Genomic DNA, 18,092 nt, shown 5'->3' on the forward strand with positions numbered 1-18,092 from the left:
GTGGACCACAAATGTAACATGAGCCAACGGTGTGATGCAGCGGCAAAAAAGGCTAATACTATTCTCAGCTGCATCCTCTGAAGTCTAGTGTCCAGATCTAGGGAAGGAATAATCCCGCGCTATCCTGCCTTGGTCAGGCCACACCTGGAGTCCTGGGTCCAGTTCTGGGCACCTCAGTTTAAAGAGGACATTGACAAGCTGGAAGGTGGGCAGAAGGAGGCAACCGAGAGTGTGGAAACCAAGCCTGATGAGGAATGGTTGAAGGTGCTGCGGATGTTTAGCCTGGAGGAGATATGAGAGCCAACGTCAAATGTCTCAAGGGCTGCCCCATGGAATAGGGCGCAAGCTTCTTTCCTGCTGATCTGGAAGGGAGGACTCGAACCCAGGACATCAGGTTACAAGAAGGGAGATTCCAACACCAAGAGCTGTTCCCCAGAGGTTCCTGGGGGGCAGTCCTGGTATGGGGCAGCCCCTCCTCTCTTGCAGGTAGGGAGAGGGTCCAAATTTGAATCCTGGGAGGGGAGGGGCCATCCCTTCTCCAGTCCTGCCCTACTTTTTCGGGGGTCTACTGAGCCCCACAGAGCTCAGCGCAAAATCCACCATTTTTTCCCCTTTTTATTTCTTTTTTAATTTAACTTTCACCCCAACCCTAAAGAAGCCTGGCCCACCGCTTTCACCTAGACCGGACAACAGCATTCAGGAAACCAGAAACCCTGTTCCTTTAGATCAGCAAACTTTTTCAGCAGGGGGCCGGTCCACCGTCCCTCAGACCTTGTAGGGGGCCAGACTATGTTGTTGTTGTTTAGTCCTTTAGTCGTGTCCGACTCTTCATGACCAGGCCCTCCTGTCTTCCACTGCCTCCCGCAGTTTGGTCAAACTCAGGCTGGTAGCAGAACACTGACCCACCATCTCATCCTCCGTCGTCCCCTTCTCCTTGTGCCCTCCATCTTTCCCAGCATCAGGGTCTTTTCCAGGGAGTCTTCTCTTCTCCTGAGGTGGCCAAAGTCTTGGAGCCTCAGCTTCAGGATCTGTCCTTCCAGGGAGCACTCAGGGCTGATTTCCTTCAGAATGGAGAGGTTTGATCTTCTTGCAGTCCATGGGACTCTCCAGAGTCTCCTCCAGCACCAGAATTCAAAAGCATCAATTAGATGCTGTATTTTGACAAAAATATATGAATGAATTCCTATTCCCCACAAATAACCCAGAGATGCATTTTAAATAAAAGGACACATTCTACTCATGTAAAAAACACGCTGATTCCCGGACCATCTGGGGGCCGGATTGAGAAGGCGATTGGGCTGGATCCGGCCCCTGGGCCTTAGTTTGCCTTCCCATGCTATAGGTCCTTAGCCCAAGGCACCCGGGGGGGCTGCTTTTTCTGCTGCATCTTTTCTCATGTCTGCCATGATCCTGAGCACCAGGGGCAGAAATCCTAAGTAGAGGCAACGCAAGCGAGGGAATCCATGGGGGTGAAGGGGTCCTTCGAGGTTTTTTAAGCAGATGTTGAATGGCAACCTGCATCGTACGGGGTTGGGCTGGATGACCCTCGGGGGTCCCATTCCAACACGATAAAATGCAGTGATTCAATAGATATTCTGCCAAGAGAATTTGATTTGCCTTGTCTGGGGTTTTGGAGATTGAAGTGTCGTCTTTGGGTCCTGTCTTGTTGTGGATAGAGCGCCTTGCAGCGAAATCCCCTCTTAGCAGCTGGGTGGACCTAAAAAAAGTGCCACCGCACAAGTTAAGGCAGCTTTCTGTGAAAAGTCTGTGAGATTCTTGAATCGAGGTATATATACATACACACATTTATTTACACACCCCTGCCAAAAAGGCAGTCGTACTGTATATTTTTGGCTCGATGCAATGCAAAGTGAAAAACTGGTTTTGTAGAGGAGGAAGGCAGGATTCAGTCACTACATTGCTATGATGAATTTCCTTTTCCCCCTCCACTGAACTGTGGGCTTGGAAGGGGCACCCCCAGCGGTCATCTAGCCCAACCCCGCATTGCGATGCAGGAATCGCAGCCGACGAATCGAACTTGAGGAGAGCCAGCCACCTTCCGCCGCTTCAGAACGCCCCTCACCCTCATGAAATCCTTTCTGATGTTTAGTCTTAATCTTTTTATTATTATTATTATTGACTTACATTTTTTTTTATACAGACAGCAAAACAAAGAAGTCTAAATTAACATAGCCTTCTACCGATAAGAAATAATAACTATTACAATAATGAAAATACTAAAAGTACATTTAATTCCCCTTTTAAACTTCTGGTTACAATATATTACTATTCTGTAAGAATCTACTATATCCTTTGCTTTCCCCTTTATTATTTTATTCCCCAAATTCAGCCTAACCCTCCCCTCCTCTCCACGGCTTCCCTTCACCTGTGTGAGATCTTCCCATCATCATATATATTTTTCTAGTTGCTTCGATAAAACAGAGTAACTTGAAAACCGTTAAATTATCATTCCTTCTTTTGTCCTTTTGCTCTTAACAATTGCCTGTTAAGAGTTCTGCTTTGACACCATATCATGTATTCCCCTACGCATTCCCATTCGGTATAGAATTTTTGATTGGCGCAGAACCCTGATCGCTGCCGTCATTTTTGCCCAAATTTTGCCTTAATCTTCCTTATTGCCTTTCGCGCTGGTCGGAGCAAGGATTCGAACCCAGCACCACCCTACTTTTAAGGAGTTGGGTGGAAAACATCAGCTCCTCGTATCTCATTTCTCCGTGCAAAATGTGTGTGTGTGTGTGTGGATTTCTGGGATGTGGAAGGAGCAGCTGGCGGCGGCTGGACCCCAGCGTTGACGGAAGGCGGCAGCTGGGTGGGTTACCTGATCCCCAAGGAAAGGGGGGAGCCAGAGATCTGGGAAAGGGGAGATGAGGGGAGGAGAAGGGAGCCGCATCCAGGGCCCTGTGGGAACAGCCCCCTCCAGCTGCCCTCACGCAGGGGGCAGGCCAGAAAATAGGGTTAAGGGTGTTCCCAGAGGAAGCGTGCAGACTTCCAGGTCACACAGGAGTCTTTTCCAAGCACAGCGTTCTGCCTTATCCGGCGCACGCTATTTATTTGCTTCGTAAAATTTTTACACTCTGTTTGATTGCCAAAAAAGACCTGGAAGCAGTTCGCAGACAGCAAAATAATTTAAGACTTTTTGAAAGTTAACAACAGACTTAAAAAAAAACCAGGCTGGAACTTGCGCCAGTTTTCTAAGCGTCTGGGTTGGAACGTCTAAGCCCGAAACGACTCAGGCGGGTGCAGAGAAGTGTAGAGTGCAGGCGCCTGCTTGGTGTCATGAGGCAGAGAGTTCCAAAGTTCAGGTGCTGCCACAGTAAGCGGTCAAGTTTTTCAAGTGGTCTGTGATTCTAATTTTTTGAAATATGGTAACTGAAAATTTTCAAGGGGAAAAATGAAATAAAAAGGAAACCGTTCTCCTGATTCTTAAATACACAAACGAAGGGGGGAAAGTCGCCACAAGCTCTGTGTTGGATGCTCGGAGTGCCTCTGAGCATGCGCAGAGTGCAGTTCCCTGGGCTGCCACGTAGTACGTGCTCCTAGGTATGTTTCCTGCTTAAAAAACTGAAAACACCCAAGCATTTTATTTCTGGCTGCTCCGAAACGGCTGCTAATAAGCAGGCCTTTGTACCCGGCTGCAAACACGGCGTTGCAACCTTTCCGCTGTGAAGCAGCCAATTCGGGGCATTTTCTGTGCCTGAAATGCAAACAGTTGACTCTGCTGGTGATGCCAGCATTAAACCCAAAAGCCGCAAGAGAGGGGGAAACTGGACATTTTCGGTCGTATCGTGCCAAAAATGGGTACTGTCTGGTCGGAGGAGGTTTGGGAAAGGGAAACTCAAAGGATAGAAGGAGATGGTTGCAGCATTTTGGAGATAAAAGTTTAGCAAATCATGCCTGGCACAGAGAAAGAGGGCAAGGTTTTTCTTACTCTCTCCATAACACTAGTACTGATGGGCAGTCAGCGACGCTGCATTCTGGGAGATTCAGGATGGAAGTCCTCCTCCACGCAGTGCGTAGTCGAATGGCGGAACTCCCTGCCACATGAGGCAGTGGTGGCCAGCCAGGATTTAAAAGGGGATTGGGCAAATTCACAGAGGGGGAGAGGGCAGCTGATGGCAGCCAGCCTTCTTGGCTATTCTGTGCCTCCATGGATAGAGGCGGCAGTACTTATGGACAGAACAGGAAGCTGGACTTGATGTGCCCTCGGCCTGATCCTGCAGGACCTTCTTAAAAGGTAAAGGGACCCCTGACCATTAGGTCCAGTCGTGGCCGACTCTGGGGTTGCGGCCCTCATCTCGCTTTATTGGCCGAGGGAGCCGGCATACAGCTTCCGGGTCATGTGGCCAGCATGACTAAGCCGCTTCTGGCGAACCAGAGCAGCGCACGGAAATGCCATTTACCTTCCCGCCGGAACGGTACCTATTTATCTACTTGCACTTTGACGTGCTTTCAAACTGCTAGGTTGGCAGGAGCAGGGACCGAGCAACGGGAGTTCACCCCGTCATTGCGGGGATTCGAACTGCCAACCTTCCGATCGGCAAGCCCTAGGCTCTGTGGTTTAACCCACAGCGCCACCCGCGTCCTGCAGGACCTTCTTAGGAGCACAGAAATGTCACAAGCTTTTGAGTGCAACAGGGCTCTTTCTCAGAAAGGATGTTATGTGTAGGACACGCACGGATCAAAATAAAAATAATTCCCCCCCCCCCAAAAAAAAAAAAACAGGACACAGATTTGTGTGGAAGGTGCTCATTTGCAGGTATATGCAACACATTTAGAAATAATTACTTGCATTGCGACGGGGTTGGACTAGATGACCTTTGGAGGTGCCCTTCCAAGTCTACATTTCTCTGATTCCATGAGTATCATTTTTGTCATCAAAATGCCTGGTTTGACTAGAATGGCTTTAAAGCAGGCGCCCCCAAACTCGGCCCGCCAGCTGTTTTGGGACTACAACTCCCATCATCCCTAGCTAACAGGACCAGTGGTCAGGGATGATGGGAACTGTAGTCCCAAAACAGCTGGAGGGCCGAGTTTGGGGATGCCTGATTTAAACCCTCCCTGAAAAGTGAGTAACGTGGGAGACAGATGCTCCTCACAAGCAGGGAGCCATCACTAAGAAGGCCCCGTCGTGGGACACCACCACCACTCTGGAGTCCCTTACAGTTTCAGAGTATGGAGGAACAGCCGTGAATAATATTCCAGGGCACATGAATACTCTGTACACCGTGAGCGGTTTAGAGTCCAGCAGGGGTTAATTGGGGGTCCAGCCCCACAGACATGGGTCGATTTGGCTGCTCATGGAATTCCCCCCCCGTCTCTGTCCTTACACACTTTTCCGAAGGCGTTTAAAGATGTTTCTTCTCCAACCCATTTTAAATAAATTATTAGTCCTGCCCACCCAGCCATTATGCACGCCAGAGTATTTTTTTCTTTTAAAGCGTTGCTGCGTCAGTCCTCTTTTTGAAGGACGCTAGTCTGCCTGGCGTGCTCTGGTCCATGGGGTCACGAAGAGTCGGACACGACTAAACGACAAGTCTAAGAAACCCCACAAAGAAAAAACCAACCCTGGGAGTTGTAGTTCAAGGGGTGCTGGGAACTGTAGCGCTGCGTGGGGGAAAGAACTTCAGTCCCCAGCTCTGAGCTGCGGAAAAAAATCCTCTGGGCTCCAGCAACTAATCCAATGCTGCCCCCTGCTGGCCACCATCCCATATCGCTTCCTGTGGGATTGATGCCTCCCCATTAGAAATTTGTAGGGCATTTAGGACAGGGGTCAGCAAACCTTTTCAGCAGGGGGCCGGTCCATTGTCCCTCACACCTTGTGGGGGGCCGGACTATATTTTTTTTGGGGGTGATGAACGAATTCCTATGCCCCACAAATAACCCAGAGATGCATTTTAAATAAAAGGACACATTCTACTCATGTAAAAACACGCTGATTCGCGGGGTGGATTGAGAAGGCGATTGGGCCTGATCCGGCCCCCGGGACTTGGGTTGCCTATGCATGACCTAAGGACAAAGGAGGAATGTCCTTCCCTTTACAGTGGCCTAAAATGCGTCTCAGAACCTAGGAATCTAAGGTAGACTACCCCTGGCGCTGGAGGCTCCATAAGGACAGTAAGAGCTGTTTGACAGTGGAATTTGCTGCCAAGGAGTGTGGTGGAGTCTCCTTCTTTGGAGGTCTTTAAGCAGAGGCTTGACAACCATATGTCAGGAGTGCTCTGATGGTGTTTCCTGCTTGGCAGGGGGTTGGACTCCATGGCCCTTGGGGTCTCTTCCAACTCTAGGATTCTATGATTCTATGAATGTCATCCAAACAGCTGTGCTGCTGGATCAGGCCACCGTAGGAGCCAACTCCTAGGGGCTGAGGTCCCAATAAAATATTTGCAGGGTCCAGGCCCCCCACTAAAAACTCAACAACTTTGATTTCCTAAAAAATAAAAAGCTCACAACACCATCCCTGGCAGTGCCCATGCCCAGGCCTCCAAATATTTTATTCAAGTTGGTACCCCTGGTGCCCAGGGACACGGGTGGCACTGTGGGTAAAACCTCAGTGCCTAGGACTTGCCGATCGTAAGGTCGGCGATTCGAATCCCGGCGGCGGGGTGAGCTCCCGTCGTTTGGTCCCAGCTCCTGCCCACCTAGCAGTTCGAAAGCACACCTAAGTGCAAGTAGATAAATAGGTACCACTCCAGCGGGAAGGTAAATGGCGTTTCCGTGCGCTGCGCTGGTGCTGGCTCGCCAGAGCAGCTTCGTCACGCTGGCCACGTGACCCGGAAGTGTCTCCGGACAGCGCTGGCCCCTGGCCTCTTAAGTGAGATGGGCGCACAACCCTAGGGTCGGACACGACTGGCCCGTGCGGGCAGGGGTACCTTTAGCCTTACCCCTGGTGCCCATCTAGTGTCGTGTTCTCACAATGGGAAACCCACACAAGCAGGATCCGGGTTCGAGCAGCAGCTACCCCAGCCACTAGCCATCGATGCACGTGCAGAGTGCCTCACTCAACCCTCGATATTTAGGGACTGGGGGTTTTCCAGATTCCCAGGTGTCCCTAACGGCTTGGCACGAGTGGGGCTGGGATAAATGTGTGTGTGGGGGGGGTTTCTTTCTCTCTCCCCCCCCTTTATGGTTTCCTCCTGGGTCGCCCAGCAACACTGGGATGGTGGTTCTGGAACCAGGATCAGAACCCAGGAGTTTTGTGTCCTCCCGGGTCGAGACAATGGCTTTGTGGGCTTTGGGTCTTTTGATGAACAGCAGCTTGTGGGGCATCAGTGGGGTGCAGCGGCCCCGGTGGTACTACGGGGGCATGGACTTCCCTTTCGGGGTGACTTTAGCCACCTCCCCGTCGATGTTGGGCTTCCCCTTCAGCCCTCAGCCGCTGCTTTACTACTGGTACTGGGTCATCATCAGCATTTTAGCCATTATTACCATCTCCGCTGTCGTCCACTTCACCAAACAATTTCTCCGGGCCCAGAAGGTATTTGGGGGAGTGGGTTATTTATTGGGGGGCAGAGAGAGAGAGAGAGAGAAGGCAGAAACTAGGCACACAGCCCCTGGAGAATCTGCTCCTCTCCAGAGTTTTTTCCCCAAGCAATCTGAGACTATGCCTGCCTGAAGCTCACCTCTCCCCCACCCATTTCACGCCTCTCCTGGTTCTGGGAGACGCCGAAAAGAGGGGAGCTTATTGTAGCAGAAGCAGGAGGAGACACCCGTGAGACCTTTGGGCGCCAGGCAAAATCTGACGGACACCTGTTTAAATGTGTCATTGGCTATTTCTTATTTTTACCATGTGTTTTTTTGGGGGGGTTATATCACGAACCGCCCCAAGATCTGCAAATGAAGGGCAGTTTTTATATTTAATAAATAACAACGCCAAGCAAGGCTTGTGGTTCAGCAGCATCTAGCAGGTTCCGCACACCTGTTGCCTTGTACTGACAAAACTGGAGAGGGACAGTGTGGTGTAGTGGTTAAGGACCTGGAATAGGACCTGGGAGACCAGGGTTCCAACCCCCACTTGGAAATTTGCTGGGGGGGGGCAGACAGAGGTGGTAGCCCTCGGCTAGCCGCTGTCTCTCAGCCGAACCCACACCGTGGAGGAATTGGCGCGGGGCCTGCGGAACTCCCTGCCTCATGATTCCCAGATGCCTTGGAGAACATTTTATCTCTCTCTTTCTCTTCCTGAGGGTCATTCCACCGATAAAGGGAGAAAGCAAGAGGTTGCTCAACGCTCTCTTTCTCCCCTCCTCTCCCCCCAAACTCCCTGATTCGCAGAGGCAAGACAAAAGGGAGCCGTCTCAGCAAGGAGACCCCGAAGAGAAGGCTCTGGTGGAGGTCCTGCACCTGTTGGACGCCGTGATGGAGACCATGTGGCACCACCAGCTACGCCTGGAGAGGAGGCAGAGGGCAGCTAAGGCTTCCAGCTGAGCTGGGAGGCAGAGAGAGAGAGAACTGGAATAAAACAGAGGCGAAAACTACACGATTTTGGCAGCCCGGGAATTACTGTACAGGGCAGGGGTTTGCTTTTGGTTTCATTTTGCACCCTTGTGGCCTAGAGAGGGGGACTCAGACTCCCTTTGTTGTGTTCTGTGTCCTGCTCTCTTCCACCAAAGGAAGCCAGCCCATTATAAACGGCCAGCACGGGCTGGCAGCAGCTGTTTCGCCCTCCTCCACAGGGCTCCACATACAGCATCTTTCCCCAGCTTCACCCAGAGAGGCCCTCAAGATATTGGACCTGGGAGACATTTGCATGCTAATCGGGTGCTCTCCCACAACTCAATATAGCCCACACTGACTGGCAGCAGCCGTCCCCCCCGGATTTCAGACAGTGACGTTTCCCTAGCCTGGAAATGCCTCTGGAGACTGGACCTGGGGAACTTCAGGGTAGCCCTTCACGGACTCCAAATCCCATCAGCCAGATTGGCCCCTGCGCAAGGAGGAAGGTGGGAGTTGTAGCGCGCAGGTTCCCCACCACCTGCTGGAGGGCAAGAATGGATTAATCCCTGGATGGATTAAAAGAGGATTGGGCAAAACCACTGGAGGAGGGTGAGGGAGATCGGCGGTTCTTAGCCACAATGGCTCTGCTTTTTCCCTTTGGGAGCTGCAGGAGGGAGAGAGGGACCATGAGTTCGAATTCTGAATTTGGTTTTTTTCAGAGGCGCCTAGCTGGCCGCTGTGGGAACAGGAGACTGGACTCGATAGGACCCCTTTGGCCTGACCATGACTGACCCCACGCCAAGAATTAAATCCTTGTCCAGCCTAGGAGACTGGGGGGGGCGGTTAACCCTTGATATCTCAGAGCCCCCCCCCCGACTCAAAACTTAAGTTTTCAGACACACAGGGAATCAGCTCAACTTCACTTTATTCCCCACCCCAAGAAAGGCAACCATCCCTCAGTTGCGTATACATGGGCAAAGACAAACCCTGAACGAACACACATGCAAAACCTCAAAACACAGAACAACTTTTAAACAAGTATATCCGAAATCTTCCCATTCACCCTGCTAGAGGCAAATAAGGAGAAGAGTCATTTGCTATCTTTTCAAATGAACAAGGGAGGAAGAAACTCAGAACAGACCCCTTTTCCCCTTTGACGTTGGGTAACTGGCCCCACCAGAAACCTGGGGCTCTCCAGCTGTTTTGAACTACAACGCCCAAGAGCGCCCAGCTGGTGGGAGTTGTAGTTCAAAGCAGCTGGAGGGCACCAAGGCTGCTCTGTATCCTTCTTTGAGGGCAAGCCCAATAAACTTCCATTTCTCCAACTGACGGCAGTTGTCGTCCTTAAGCAGCCAGAGGTTGCTCTAACCATTGACCTCGCTCCCCTGCCCCGTGTGGCTGCTGCCTAAATGTCTTTCAGTGAGCAGATCCATAGCAGAGAGGAAAAGGAAAACGAAAGCCTTATCGCAGCCTGCCCAGACCTGCCTCCACCAGGTGCCTTAGACTACAACGCCCATATCCAGGATGGAGGGGGGTGTTGGGAGTTGTAGCGCAGAGCAGCTGGAAGGCGCCAGATTCCAGAAGACGGACTGAGGAACAAAACTATCCTCCTGCCCCCCACCAAAAAACAAAAAGGAATCATCGTCACGCCAGGATCCTGGGTGCGATTTCAGCCCCCCGCAAAAAGAGCTTTTTCCTAGCACAAAACCCTTTCCCGCAACGTTATGAAAGAGAAAGAGAGAGAGAAAATTCACTTGGGGGTGGCTGAGTCAGGAGGGGCAGGCTGTGCCCCCCAATAACTCACTGTCCATTTGAGGGGTTTAGCGGCGCCAGGCCAGACAGACGGGAGGAGACGCAGGAATCTCCCTTTCACACATGCCTTATGGAACCTGCAGCGCTACGACACCTCGTTGCAGCGCTATGGCAGCACGCCCGAGGTTTCCATTTCCCTGAGCCCCTCCATTTCTCCTGGCAAGCAAGGGGAGGGCTGGCACCCATCCTGGCTGGTGCTGTCTGGGAGCTCCATGAGAGCGGAGACCGCCTTGCACTCCAGCTCAGAGAGCCACTGGGTGCGGGCACCGGCCCTGCGAGGCGGGGAAGCTGGGCGGACAGACATGATGGGCGGCGGGGTCTCCAGCGACAGGCTTCGGAGGACCTGAAGGATCAAGGGATCAAGGCAAACAGGTGAGGAGCGAGCGTAGCCACAGAGGCTAAAATAATAATAATAATAATGTGAGTTTTAACCAGTGGAACTCCCTGCCACATCATCATCATCATTTATTATTTATAGGCCGCCCATCTGGCTGGACCTCCCCAGCCCTCTGGGCGGCCTCCAACAAAATATTAAAATACCGTAATACATCAAACATTAAAAGCTTCCCTAAATAGGGCTGCCTTCAGATGTCTTCTAAAAGTCAGGTAGTTGTTTATTTCCTTGACTTCTGATGGGAGGGTGTTCCATAGGGAGGGTGCCACCACCAAGAAGGCCCTCTGTCTGGTTCCCTGTAACCTGGCTTCTCGCAGGGAGGGAACTGCCAGAAGGCCCTAGGGAGATGGACCCTGGTGTCCGGGCTGGACGATGGGGGTGGAGACGCTCCTTCAGGTCTACTGGACCTTTGAGGCCGTTCAGGGCTTTCAAGGTCAGCACCAACACTTTGAATTGTGCTCGGAAACGTCCTGGGAGCCAATGTAGGTCTTTCAGGACTGGTGTTATGTGGTCTCGGCGGCCGCTCCCAGTCCCCAGTCTAGCTGCCGCATTCTGGATTAATTGCAGTTTCCTGGTCACCTTCAAAGGTAGCCCCACGTAGAGCGCATGGCAGTAGTCCAAGCGAGGGATAACCAGAGCATGCACCACTCTGGCGAGACAGTCCGCAGGGAGGGAGGGTCTCATCCTGCGTACCAGATGGAGCTGGTAGACAGCTGCCCTGGACACAGAACTGACCTGCACCTCCATGGACAGCTGTGAGTCCAAAATGACTCCCCGGCTGCGCACCTGGTCCTTCGGGGGCACAGTGACCCCATTCAGGACCAGGGACTCCCCCACACCTGCCCGCCTCCCATACTTCTGTCTTGTCAGGATTCAACCACAATCTGTTAGCCGCCATCCATCCTCCAACCGCCTATACACAATCACACGTGATTCTTGTTCCTAAAGGTTTCCCACGCCCTACATGAATTCTTAAATTGAAACATGTAATTTTTCAAAGCTTTTTCAAAGACCACTTACTTCCTGGGTGGAGACAGAAAGACAGTTGTAGATCCGATGTCCTGGCGGCATCGTTGGGTCGGTGTAGAAGAAACCGCTGCAGTCCACGGCGGGGAGAGGCGCTTCAAAGGGAGAAAGGGGGAGACACGCGGGCAGAAGGTGAGAAGATCAGCCGACACCGGATCTGGTGGGAATTATGGTCCCCAGAAGTTGTTGGACTACAACTCCCATCATCCATGACAATTGGACTCAGCTGACTTGGGAGGATGGGAGTTGTTGTCTGTTCAACATCTGGGGGCGCAAGGTTGAAGGACTCCAAACAGGAGCAGTCTGCTCGAACTTCGAGTCGCCGGATGTTGTTGGACTACAACTCCCATCGCCTGTGACCGCTGATCCTTGCTGGCTAGGTGCAATATGGGTGTTGTAGTCCGACTTAAGAGCAGCTTGCTGGATAAGGGCAATGGCCCATCTGACTAGTATCCATCAAAAGCCTCCTTTCAAAGCCATCTGGGTCAGTAGCAAATCCCTGGCTCCTGTGGCAGGGAGTTCCACAGATTTTTTTTTAATCTGTCCTGAATCTTCCAACTTTCGGCTCCCCTGAAATTTCACTGAGTTCTAGTTTTAGGAGGGAGTTCTAGTTTCCCCCATATGTCAGGCGTCGTTTTGCAAACACTAAAAATGCCCCCCCCCCACGCTGCAACATTTCCTCACGGGGAGCCCCTCCAAACTTTAGGCAACAGCAGGAATCCCCTCTCCAGCCCACAGAGAGAGCAGACTCCCCTCTGTCTTCCCCGTGCTGCTTACTGGCTCTGGGTTCGAGTTCTGAGGGCGAGGCGCCTTGTTCCGCAGCTGCATCTGGGGAGGAGCGGCTGCAGGCGGAGACAGCGGTGTAGAACGACTGGAAAGAAGGGTGGGACAGAGTCCGGGAGCGGAACCTGGTCGCCTGCCGGGAAAGAGATCAAGCAGAGTTGAGTGTGAAACCCGCCCCCCATACACACATACAGCCACGTTCAACACCCCAAACTTTTCGCCGCAGGTGAACTAGATGACCTCTGGCGGTCCCTTCCTGACTCTACAACCTTGGAAAGTGGACTCTCCTTCGTTGGATGTTTTCGAGCAGAGGGTGGACGGCCACCTGCCAGGGATTCTTTAGCTGTGATAACTGCATTGCAGAGGGTCAGGCTGGATGACCTTTGGGAGTCCCGATTCTACGATTCCGTGAAAATCCGGCAGCTATGGGCGTGATTATGAGCTATAAGCAATGGAGGGAGGGAAGGGATACGATCCACAAGACCGTTGGACAAAAGCCAGTTGCCTTTTATTCGGGATTCATCACAAAGCAGAGGCCCTCCAGATGTTTTGGGACCCGATGCCCACGCCCTGCCATCCAGCACAGCTGGGCACCCGTGAGATCCAGCATCATAGAGCTGGGCTGCCCTTAGGGGGCTGTTGGGAGTTGTAGTTCGCAACAGCTGAGGGGCGCCGGGTCAAAGGCAGGCCGATATATGCAATTATACACCACTGGAAAATAAAGACAGAAAGTCAGCCCAGGGGCAAGTATTAACGACGCCTCCCAGTAAAACATTTTGCAGCGATTTATATTCATGGCAGGGGGTTGGTCTAGAGGACCCTTTAGGTTCCCCCTCTAGGTGCCATTCCATGTTCTGTGGACAAGGCAGGCACTGAACCGAGAGGCCTTCAAAGCCGTTCGGCCCTAGCGTAAGTGAGAGAGGGTGTTTGAGCATGTGCAGAGGATTTTGGGGGGCAGGTGCCCCCCGCCTCTAAAGAAATAGCAAGAACCCCCCCCCCCCGGGACTGAAGCCCCACCCTATCCCGAAACGCACCTGCTGTGTACGCCAATTTGTTACGCAGATGGCTCTTGTATCCTGCACCCAGTGGGAGAGGGGGGTTTCCCAAGGCGGGGTCTCTCTGCCCCACGGTTTGAGGTCCACCCTGCAGCTGCTCCTGAGCCCTAAAAACGCCCGTTCAAGAAATAAAAGTGACAGGCACGTCGAAAAGTTAAGTTTCAGGAAAGACAGAAAAGCTACGAGGCAGAAATGTCCGAAATCACACATGGCATGGGGAGCATGGACAGAGAAAAGCTTTGCTCCTCCTCCTAAAACCAGAACTTGACCAGGCTGATGATTAAAAAGAAAGTTATTCATCAAACTGTGGAACTCCCTGCCACAGGATATAGCAATGGGCACCGACCTGGATGGCTGCAGAGCAGACACTGCCCACCTCCACTGTAAAGGGAACCCTACAATGCCAGGACTCAATGAACCTGGCACCATGCAGATGTTTTTTTGGGTGGCAACATCTGGAGGGCAGGAGAATGGCCAGGGTTGCGCTACAGCTGCCAGCCCACAGGATTCAAGGACCTCCGAAGGAAGTGCAGCAGCTTCTCCCCATCATCTGGAGCCCCGTCTCAACCCCTCTGCCCCCCTGACTCACCTGGCGAATGCCGCTCCTGCAAGGCGTACGGGGCGAAAAGGCGTCGGCGGCAATGGTGGGATCCCGGGTGGCGTGCTTTTGGCTGGAAGCAAGAGGCTGGATCCTGACCCCTGTGGAAATTTTGGGCAGGTGGGGTCCAGTTCTTGGAAAGAGGAAGGGGCACTGCCCTCTGTCTCCATCACAGCCTTGGCGTTCTCACCAGAAAAGGCAGTTCACACACAAAAAAAACCCTCGTGGCATGTTGAGGAATTGCTCTGTTAAATGACTATAAGCCCAAATCAATTCTCTATCTATCCCATTTCTAGACCCATGGGCTGACATGGTTCTTTCCCTCCATCGTTTACTTAAGGTGCATGAATAATTATAGTTTAGAGGACCCGGACCCTAAAGTCAGACTATCCTCCACCAGGGCCAGGGCCTTCTCAGTGGTGGCTCCGACCTGGTGAAATGCTCTGTCCCAGGAGACCAGGGCCCTGCAGGATTTAACCTCCTTCCACAGGGCCTGTAAAACAGAGCTAGTGGGCCTGGCTTTCAATCTGAACTTAGCCTGATCTTTTATTCCCCTTCCTCCCCTTTTTATGAAGATCACCTGCTCTGGGATCCCACAGCTAATTCTCCCCTGATCTCCTTGCTGGCCCAAATAGGACTAATTTAGCCAGCTAGCCCTGGATAGATTTCCCCCCTAAATTGATTTTTGAATTCTGAATTTATTGTTATTCATGTTTTATACTGTATTTTATGCTTTTTGTTGTTGCATTAATTAAGTGCTTTAAATTTGCTGTTAGCCGCCCTGAGCCTGGTTTTCTGAACCGGGAAGGGCGGGGTATAAATAAAAAAATATTATTATTATTTATTATCCTCACAACAACCTTGTGAAGAAGGTGGCGACTAGCCCCTCAAGTGACTAAATGGAGATTCGAACCCAGCTCTCTCCCAGGTCCTGGACCCTCACCACTGTGCCATGCTGGGTTTGGGGTAACAGAACAGGACACCCATTCAAAAGGCCTGGTGCAAATTAAAAAAACAACACACAATTTTGCAATAAAGGGGTATTAAAAAGCCTCACTGTGTTGTGTGTGTTTTTTACATGAAGCCACAACACCAGTGAGTGGCCTAGTGGTTAGAGCGTGGGATCAGGACCTTGGGGAGGTAAAGGTAAAGGGACCCCTGACCATTAGGTCCAGTCGTGGCCGACTCTGGGGTTGCGGCGCTCATCTCGCTTTACTGGCGGAGGGAGCCGGCGCACAGCTTCTGGGTCATGTGGCCAGCAGGACTAAGCCGCTTCTGGCGAACCAGAGCAGCGCATGGAAACGCCGTTTACCTTCCCGCTGGAGTGGTACCTATTTATCTACTTGCACTTTGAGGTGCTTTTGAACTGCTAGGTTGGCAGGAGCAGGGACCGAGCAACAGGAGCGAGGATTTGAACTGCAGACCTTCTGATTGGCAAGTCCTAGGCTCTGTGGTTTAACCCACAGCACCAACCAGGGTTCAAATCTCCCCACTAGGCCACAAACCTGCCCTACCTCACAGGGTGTCGGGAATTAAATGAGGACTATGGCCCTGGAGAAAGTAGGCTTCAAATTCTTGAGGAAGGGGAGGGAAATGGTGTCGGTTTATAAATGTAATCAGTGCTTTTTTCTGGGGAGACGCAGGGGTACGCATCCCCCTAAACATTTTGCGAATCTTTGTACTTTTGTCCATTTACTGTATTTATTTCCCCCAGTTTGAACTATAAAATAGCGATTTTCTGGAGTCAATATGAGAGTACACCTAAACAGGTTTTTAAAAAGAAAAAAAAGCACTGAATGTAATGAATAATTAGGAACGTGACTCCAGTTATGCGCAATTTGCAGCCAGGACCCTTCAGGGTTCAGCGTGACCAGCAAACTAGAATTCCCGAAAGGGTGCTGCGTTTTGTAGGGGGAGATATAATTGTATTTGAAGCACACACAGATGCAAGACCACTTATGATTCCCACCCAACTCTGCTTTCCAAAAAGCCCCCTCTGGCGATGGCCTATTAATTCAACACCTGGGGAGTGCCAGGCCCTCTCTGCAGTCCCTGCCCCAGAGAGACTACAAACCCCCAACAACAGAATCCAATAAGTCTTATTCCGCAGGCCCCAAAGCCTCACTCACCGCTCCCCGAACTCCTGGGTTTCTTCGGTGTGGGAATCCTCGCTGCTGCCGTCTGAGCTGGAGTCACTATCTGCCGCCTCTTCCTCCTCCTCCTCCTCCTCCTCCTCCTCTTCTTCCTCCTCCTCCTCTTCATCATCTTCATCTTCATCTTCTGTGTCCCAGAGCTCATGCCGGGGGTCCGAGCCGTCAAACATTACTTGCAAAACCTGCAAAAGGAAGAAGGGAAAAGTCCTCCAGCAGAAAACGAAAACCTGTTGGGTCTTTCTCTGCCAGGAGACCTTGGCAATGGCCCCACTTGATGGGGGCAGGGAGGTGGGGTGCGAAACAGGAGCCAAGCTGCCCCCCCTCCAGGGTGGGACAGGGACCCCCCCTTTTTTGCAAGGCTTGGATAGTCCAGACTGAGAAGAGGGCAGATTTGCCTGGGAGGAAAGTACTTCCATGGGGGGGGTCAAGGAAGCACCCTATATAGGAGGAGTGGGGGGCGTGGGGGGCAGCCCTGCCCACCTGAGCTGCCCTTTTTGCCAGGGGGCATCATCCACAGCTACTTGGAGATTCCTGGCGTGAAAGAGGACTTATCTCCTTCTTCTGGGTGCCAAATAATCCCTCTTTGTGTTTTCAAACCCAGAGGAAGAGGGACATTTAGGGCAGGATTAATCCTGGGCTTGGGTGGGTGCCCTGGGGCTTGATCCTGCTACTTGCTATGCTCCTAGGTTGCAAGGGGGGGGCAGGGGTTGCCTAAATTCCCCAGGAAAATAAAATTAAAATCACCAGCCCTTTGGGGATGAGAATTGCAGCCGCCCACAAGCAAAATTTCATTTCCTGCAAAGCTTTCTAAATATTATATAGACCTATTTTTTAATAGATTTGTCATTTGGGTTGGGGTTGTTTTTAAAAAGCATCTCACCTGTCAGTCAGGTTGAGAAGGCAGCTAATAAATCAGCGATCACAGAATTGCAGAGTGGAAAGGGACGCCGCCGCCCCCCCCCCCAGCCAAGGGTCATTCAGCCCAAATCACCCTGCATTGCAGGTCTATTTTCCCCCTAGGTGAGACTCGAACCCACAGCCTTAAGGATTGAGAGTCTCGTGCTCTACTTGAAAAGAGCTGTCCCTAGGGTGCTGGTGGTGACCACAAGAAGAGATTTAGATATTTAAACATGTGGGGTGTGGGGGGGGTCTGAGTTTGAATCCCCAACTCAGCCATAAAACCCACTGGATGTGAATTTGGGGGCCCCCTCCCTGCTTCTCATCCTAACCTACCTCACAAGGTTGTCGTGGGGGAATTGAGGAGGTGGGGAGAAGGAGGCAGGTGACCGAGAGCCCTGCGGAGAGAAAAGTGGGGTGTGAAAACTCAATAAATACATCCATAAAACAAAAATAAACGGTGGGTGCGAAGAAATTCCCCTCTGGCTCAATCCTAGAGGTTTCTCAAGGCAAGATGTGACCTCAATAGGCGCTGCACAGCTTGGCTTGACCAGAGATGGAGGATCCTCTAACCTGACGTTGGTAATTTGGGGAGGGGGCCTGGAAGAGTAGGATGGCAGGCCAAGACCACCCCCCACCTTGGGGACGCCACATCTGTAGGACGGGATATTTCTAAGGTACTCAGAAATGAAAGCATTAAAGCACCCCTTCTGTTGCAAAAGAAAGAAAGGTATTTCTGGAATTATTCAATGGGATAAATATTTAAGCCTATAGTGTATTCTCAAAATAACAGGCCCTTTCCCATTAGAGGGAGAGTGCAGAGGGGGGTCACTAAAAGAGAGTGAGGAATGCATTGTTTTCTAAGAAAAGCCCCTTAAAATCACAAATAGCCTCTGAAATAATAATAATAATTCGAGAGAAAT

At 51.6% G+C, this 18,092-nt stretch overlaps 2 protein-coding genes across 2 annotated transcripts; one reads left to right on the forward strand and one right to left on the reverse strand.

The window, feature by feature from the left end:
- The first annotated feature begins 7,208 nt into the window (after positions 1-7,208).
- Positions 7,209-8,492, forward strand: LOC307201364 (uncharacterized protein). Its single transcript, XM_079950500.1, has 2 exons — positions 7,209-7,495; positions 8,290-8,492. Exons 1-2 carry the CDS (start codon positions 7,238-7,240, stop codon positions 8,440-8,442), a joined length of 411 nt encoding a protein of 136 aa, XP_079806626.1. The 5' UTR covers positions 7,209-7,237; the 3' UTR covers positions 8,443-8,492.
- An 867-nt stretch (positions 8,493-9,359) lies between these two features.
- SAP25 (Sin3A associated protein 25) lies at positions 9,360-17,748 on the reverse strand. Its single transcript, XM_079952120.1, has 8 exons — positions 17,743-17,748; positions 17,506-17,567; positions 16,249-16,454; positions 14,111-14,220; positions 13,501-13,628; positions 12,461-12,599; positions 11,678-11,778; positions 9,360-10,606 (listed from the first exon to the last, which is right to left on the reverse strand). Exons 3-8 carry the CDS (start codon positions 16,440-16,442, stop codon positions 10,370-10,372), a joined length of 909 nt encoding a protein of 302 aa, XP_079808246.1. The 5' UTR covers positions 16,443-16,454; positions 17,506-17,567; positions 17,743-17,748; the 3' UTR covers positions 9,360-10,369.
- Positions 17,749-18,092: the final 344 nt, after the last annotated feature.

The sequence above is a fragment of the Podarcis cretensis genome (genome assembly GCF_951804945.1).
Source record: "Podarcis cretensis genome assembly, chromosome: 13".
NCBI classification, from domain to species: Eukaryota; Metazoa; Chordata; class Lepidosauria; order Squamata; family Lacertidae; genus Podarcis; species Podarcis cretensis.

Coding starts and splice junctions, on each gene's coding strand:
- LOC307201364 (XM_079950500.1), top strand. CDS start 7,238: ATGGCTTTGTGGGCTTTGGGTCTTTTGATGAACAGCAGCTTGTGGGGC. Junction 7,496..8,289: donor AATTTCTCCGGGCCCAGAAG/GTATTTGGGGGA, acceptor CCTGATTCGCAG/AGGCAAGACAAAAGGGAGCC.
- SAP25 (XM_079952120.1), bottom strand. CDS start 16,442: ATGTTTGACGGCTCGGACCCCCGGCATGAGCTCTGGGACACAGAAGAT. Junction 13,629..14,110: donor GCAGGAGCGGCATTCGCCAG/GTGAGTCAGGGG, acceptor GGGCGTTTTTAG/GGCTCAGGAGCAGCTGCAGG. Junction 10,607..11,677: donor TTTCTGTCTCCACCCAGGAA/GTAAGTGGTCTT, acceptor TTGATCCTTCAG/GTCCTCCGAAGCCTGTCGCT.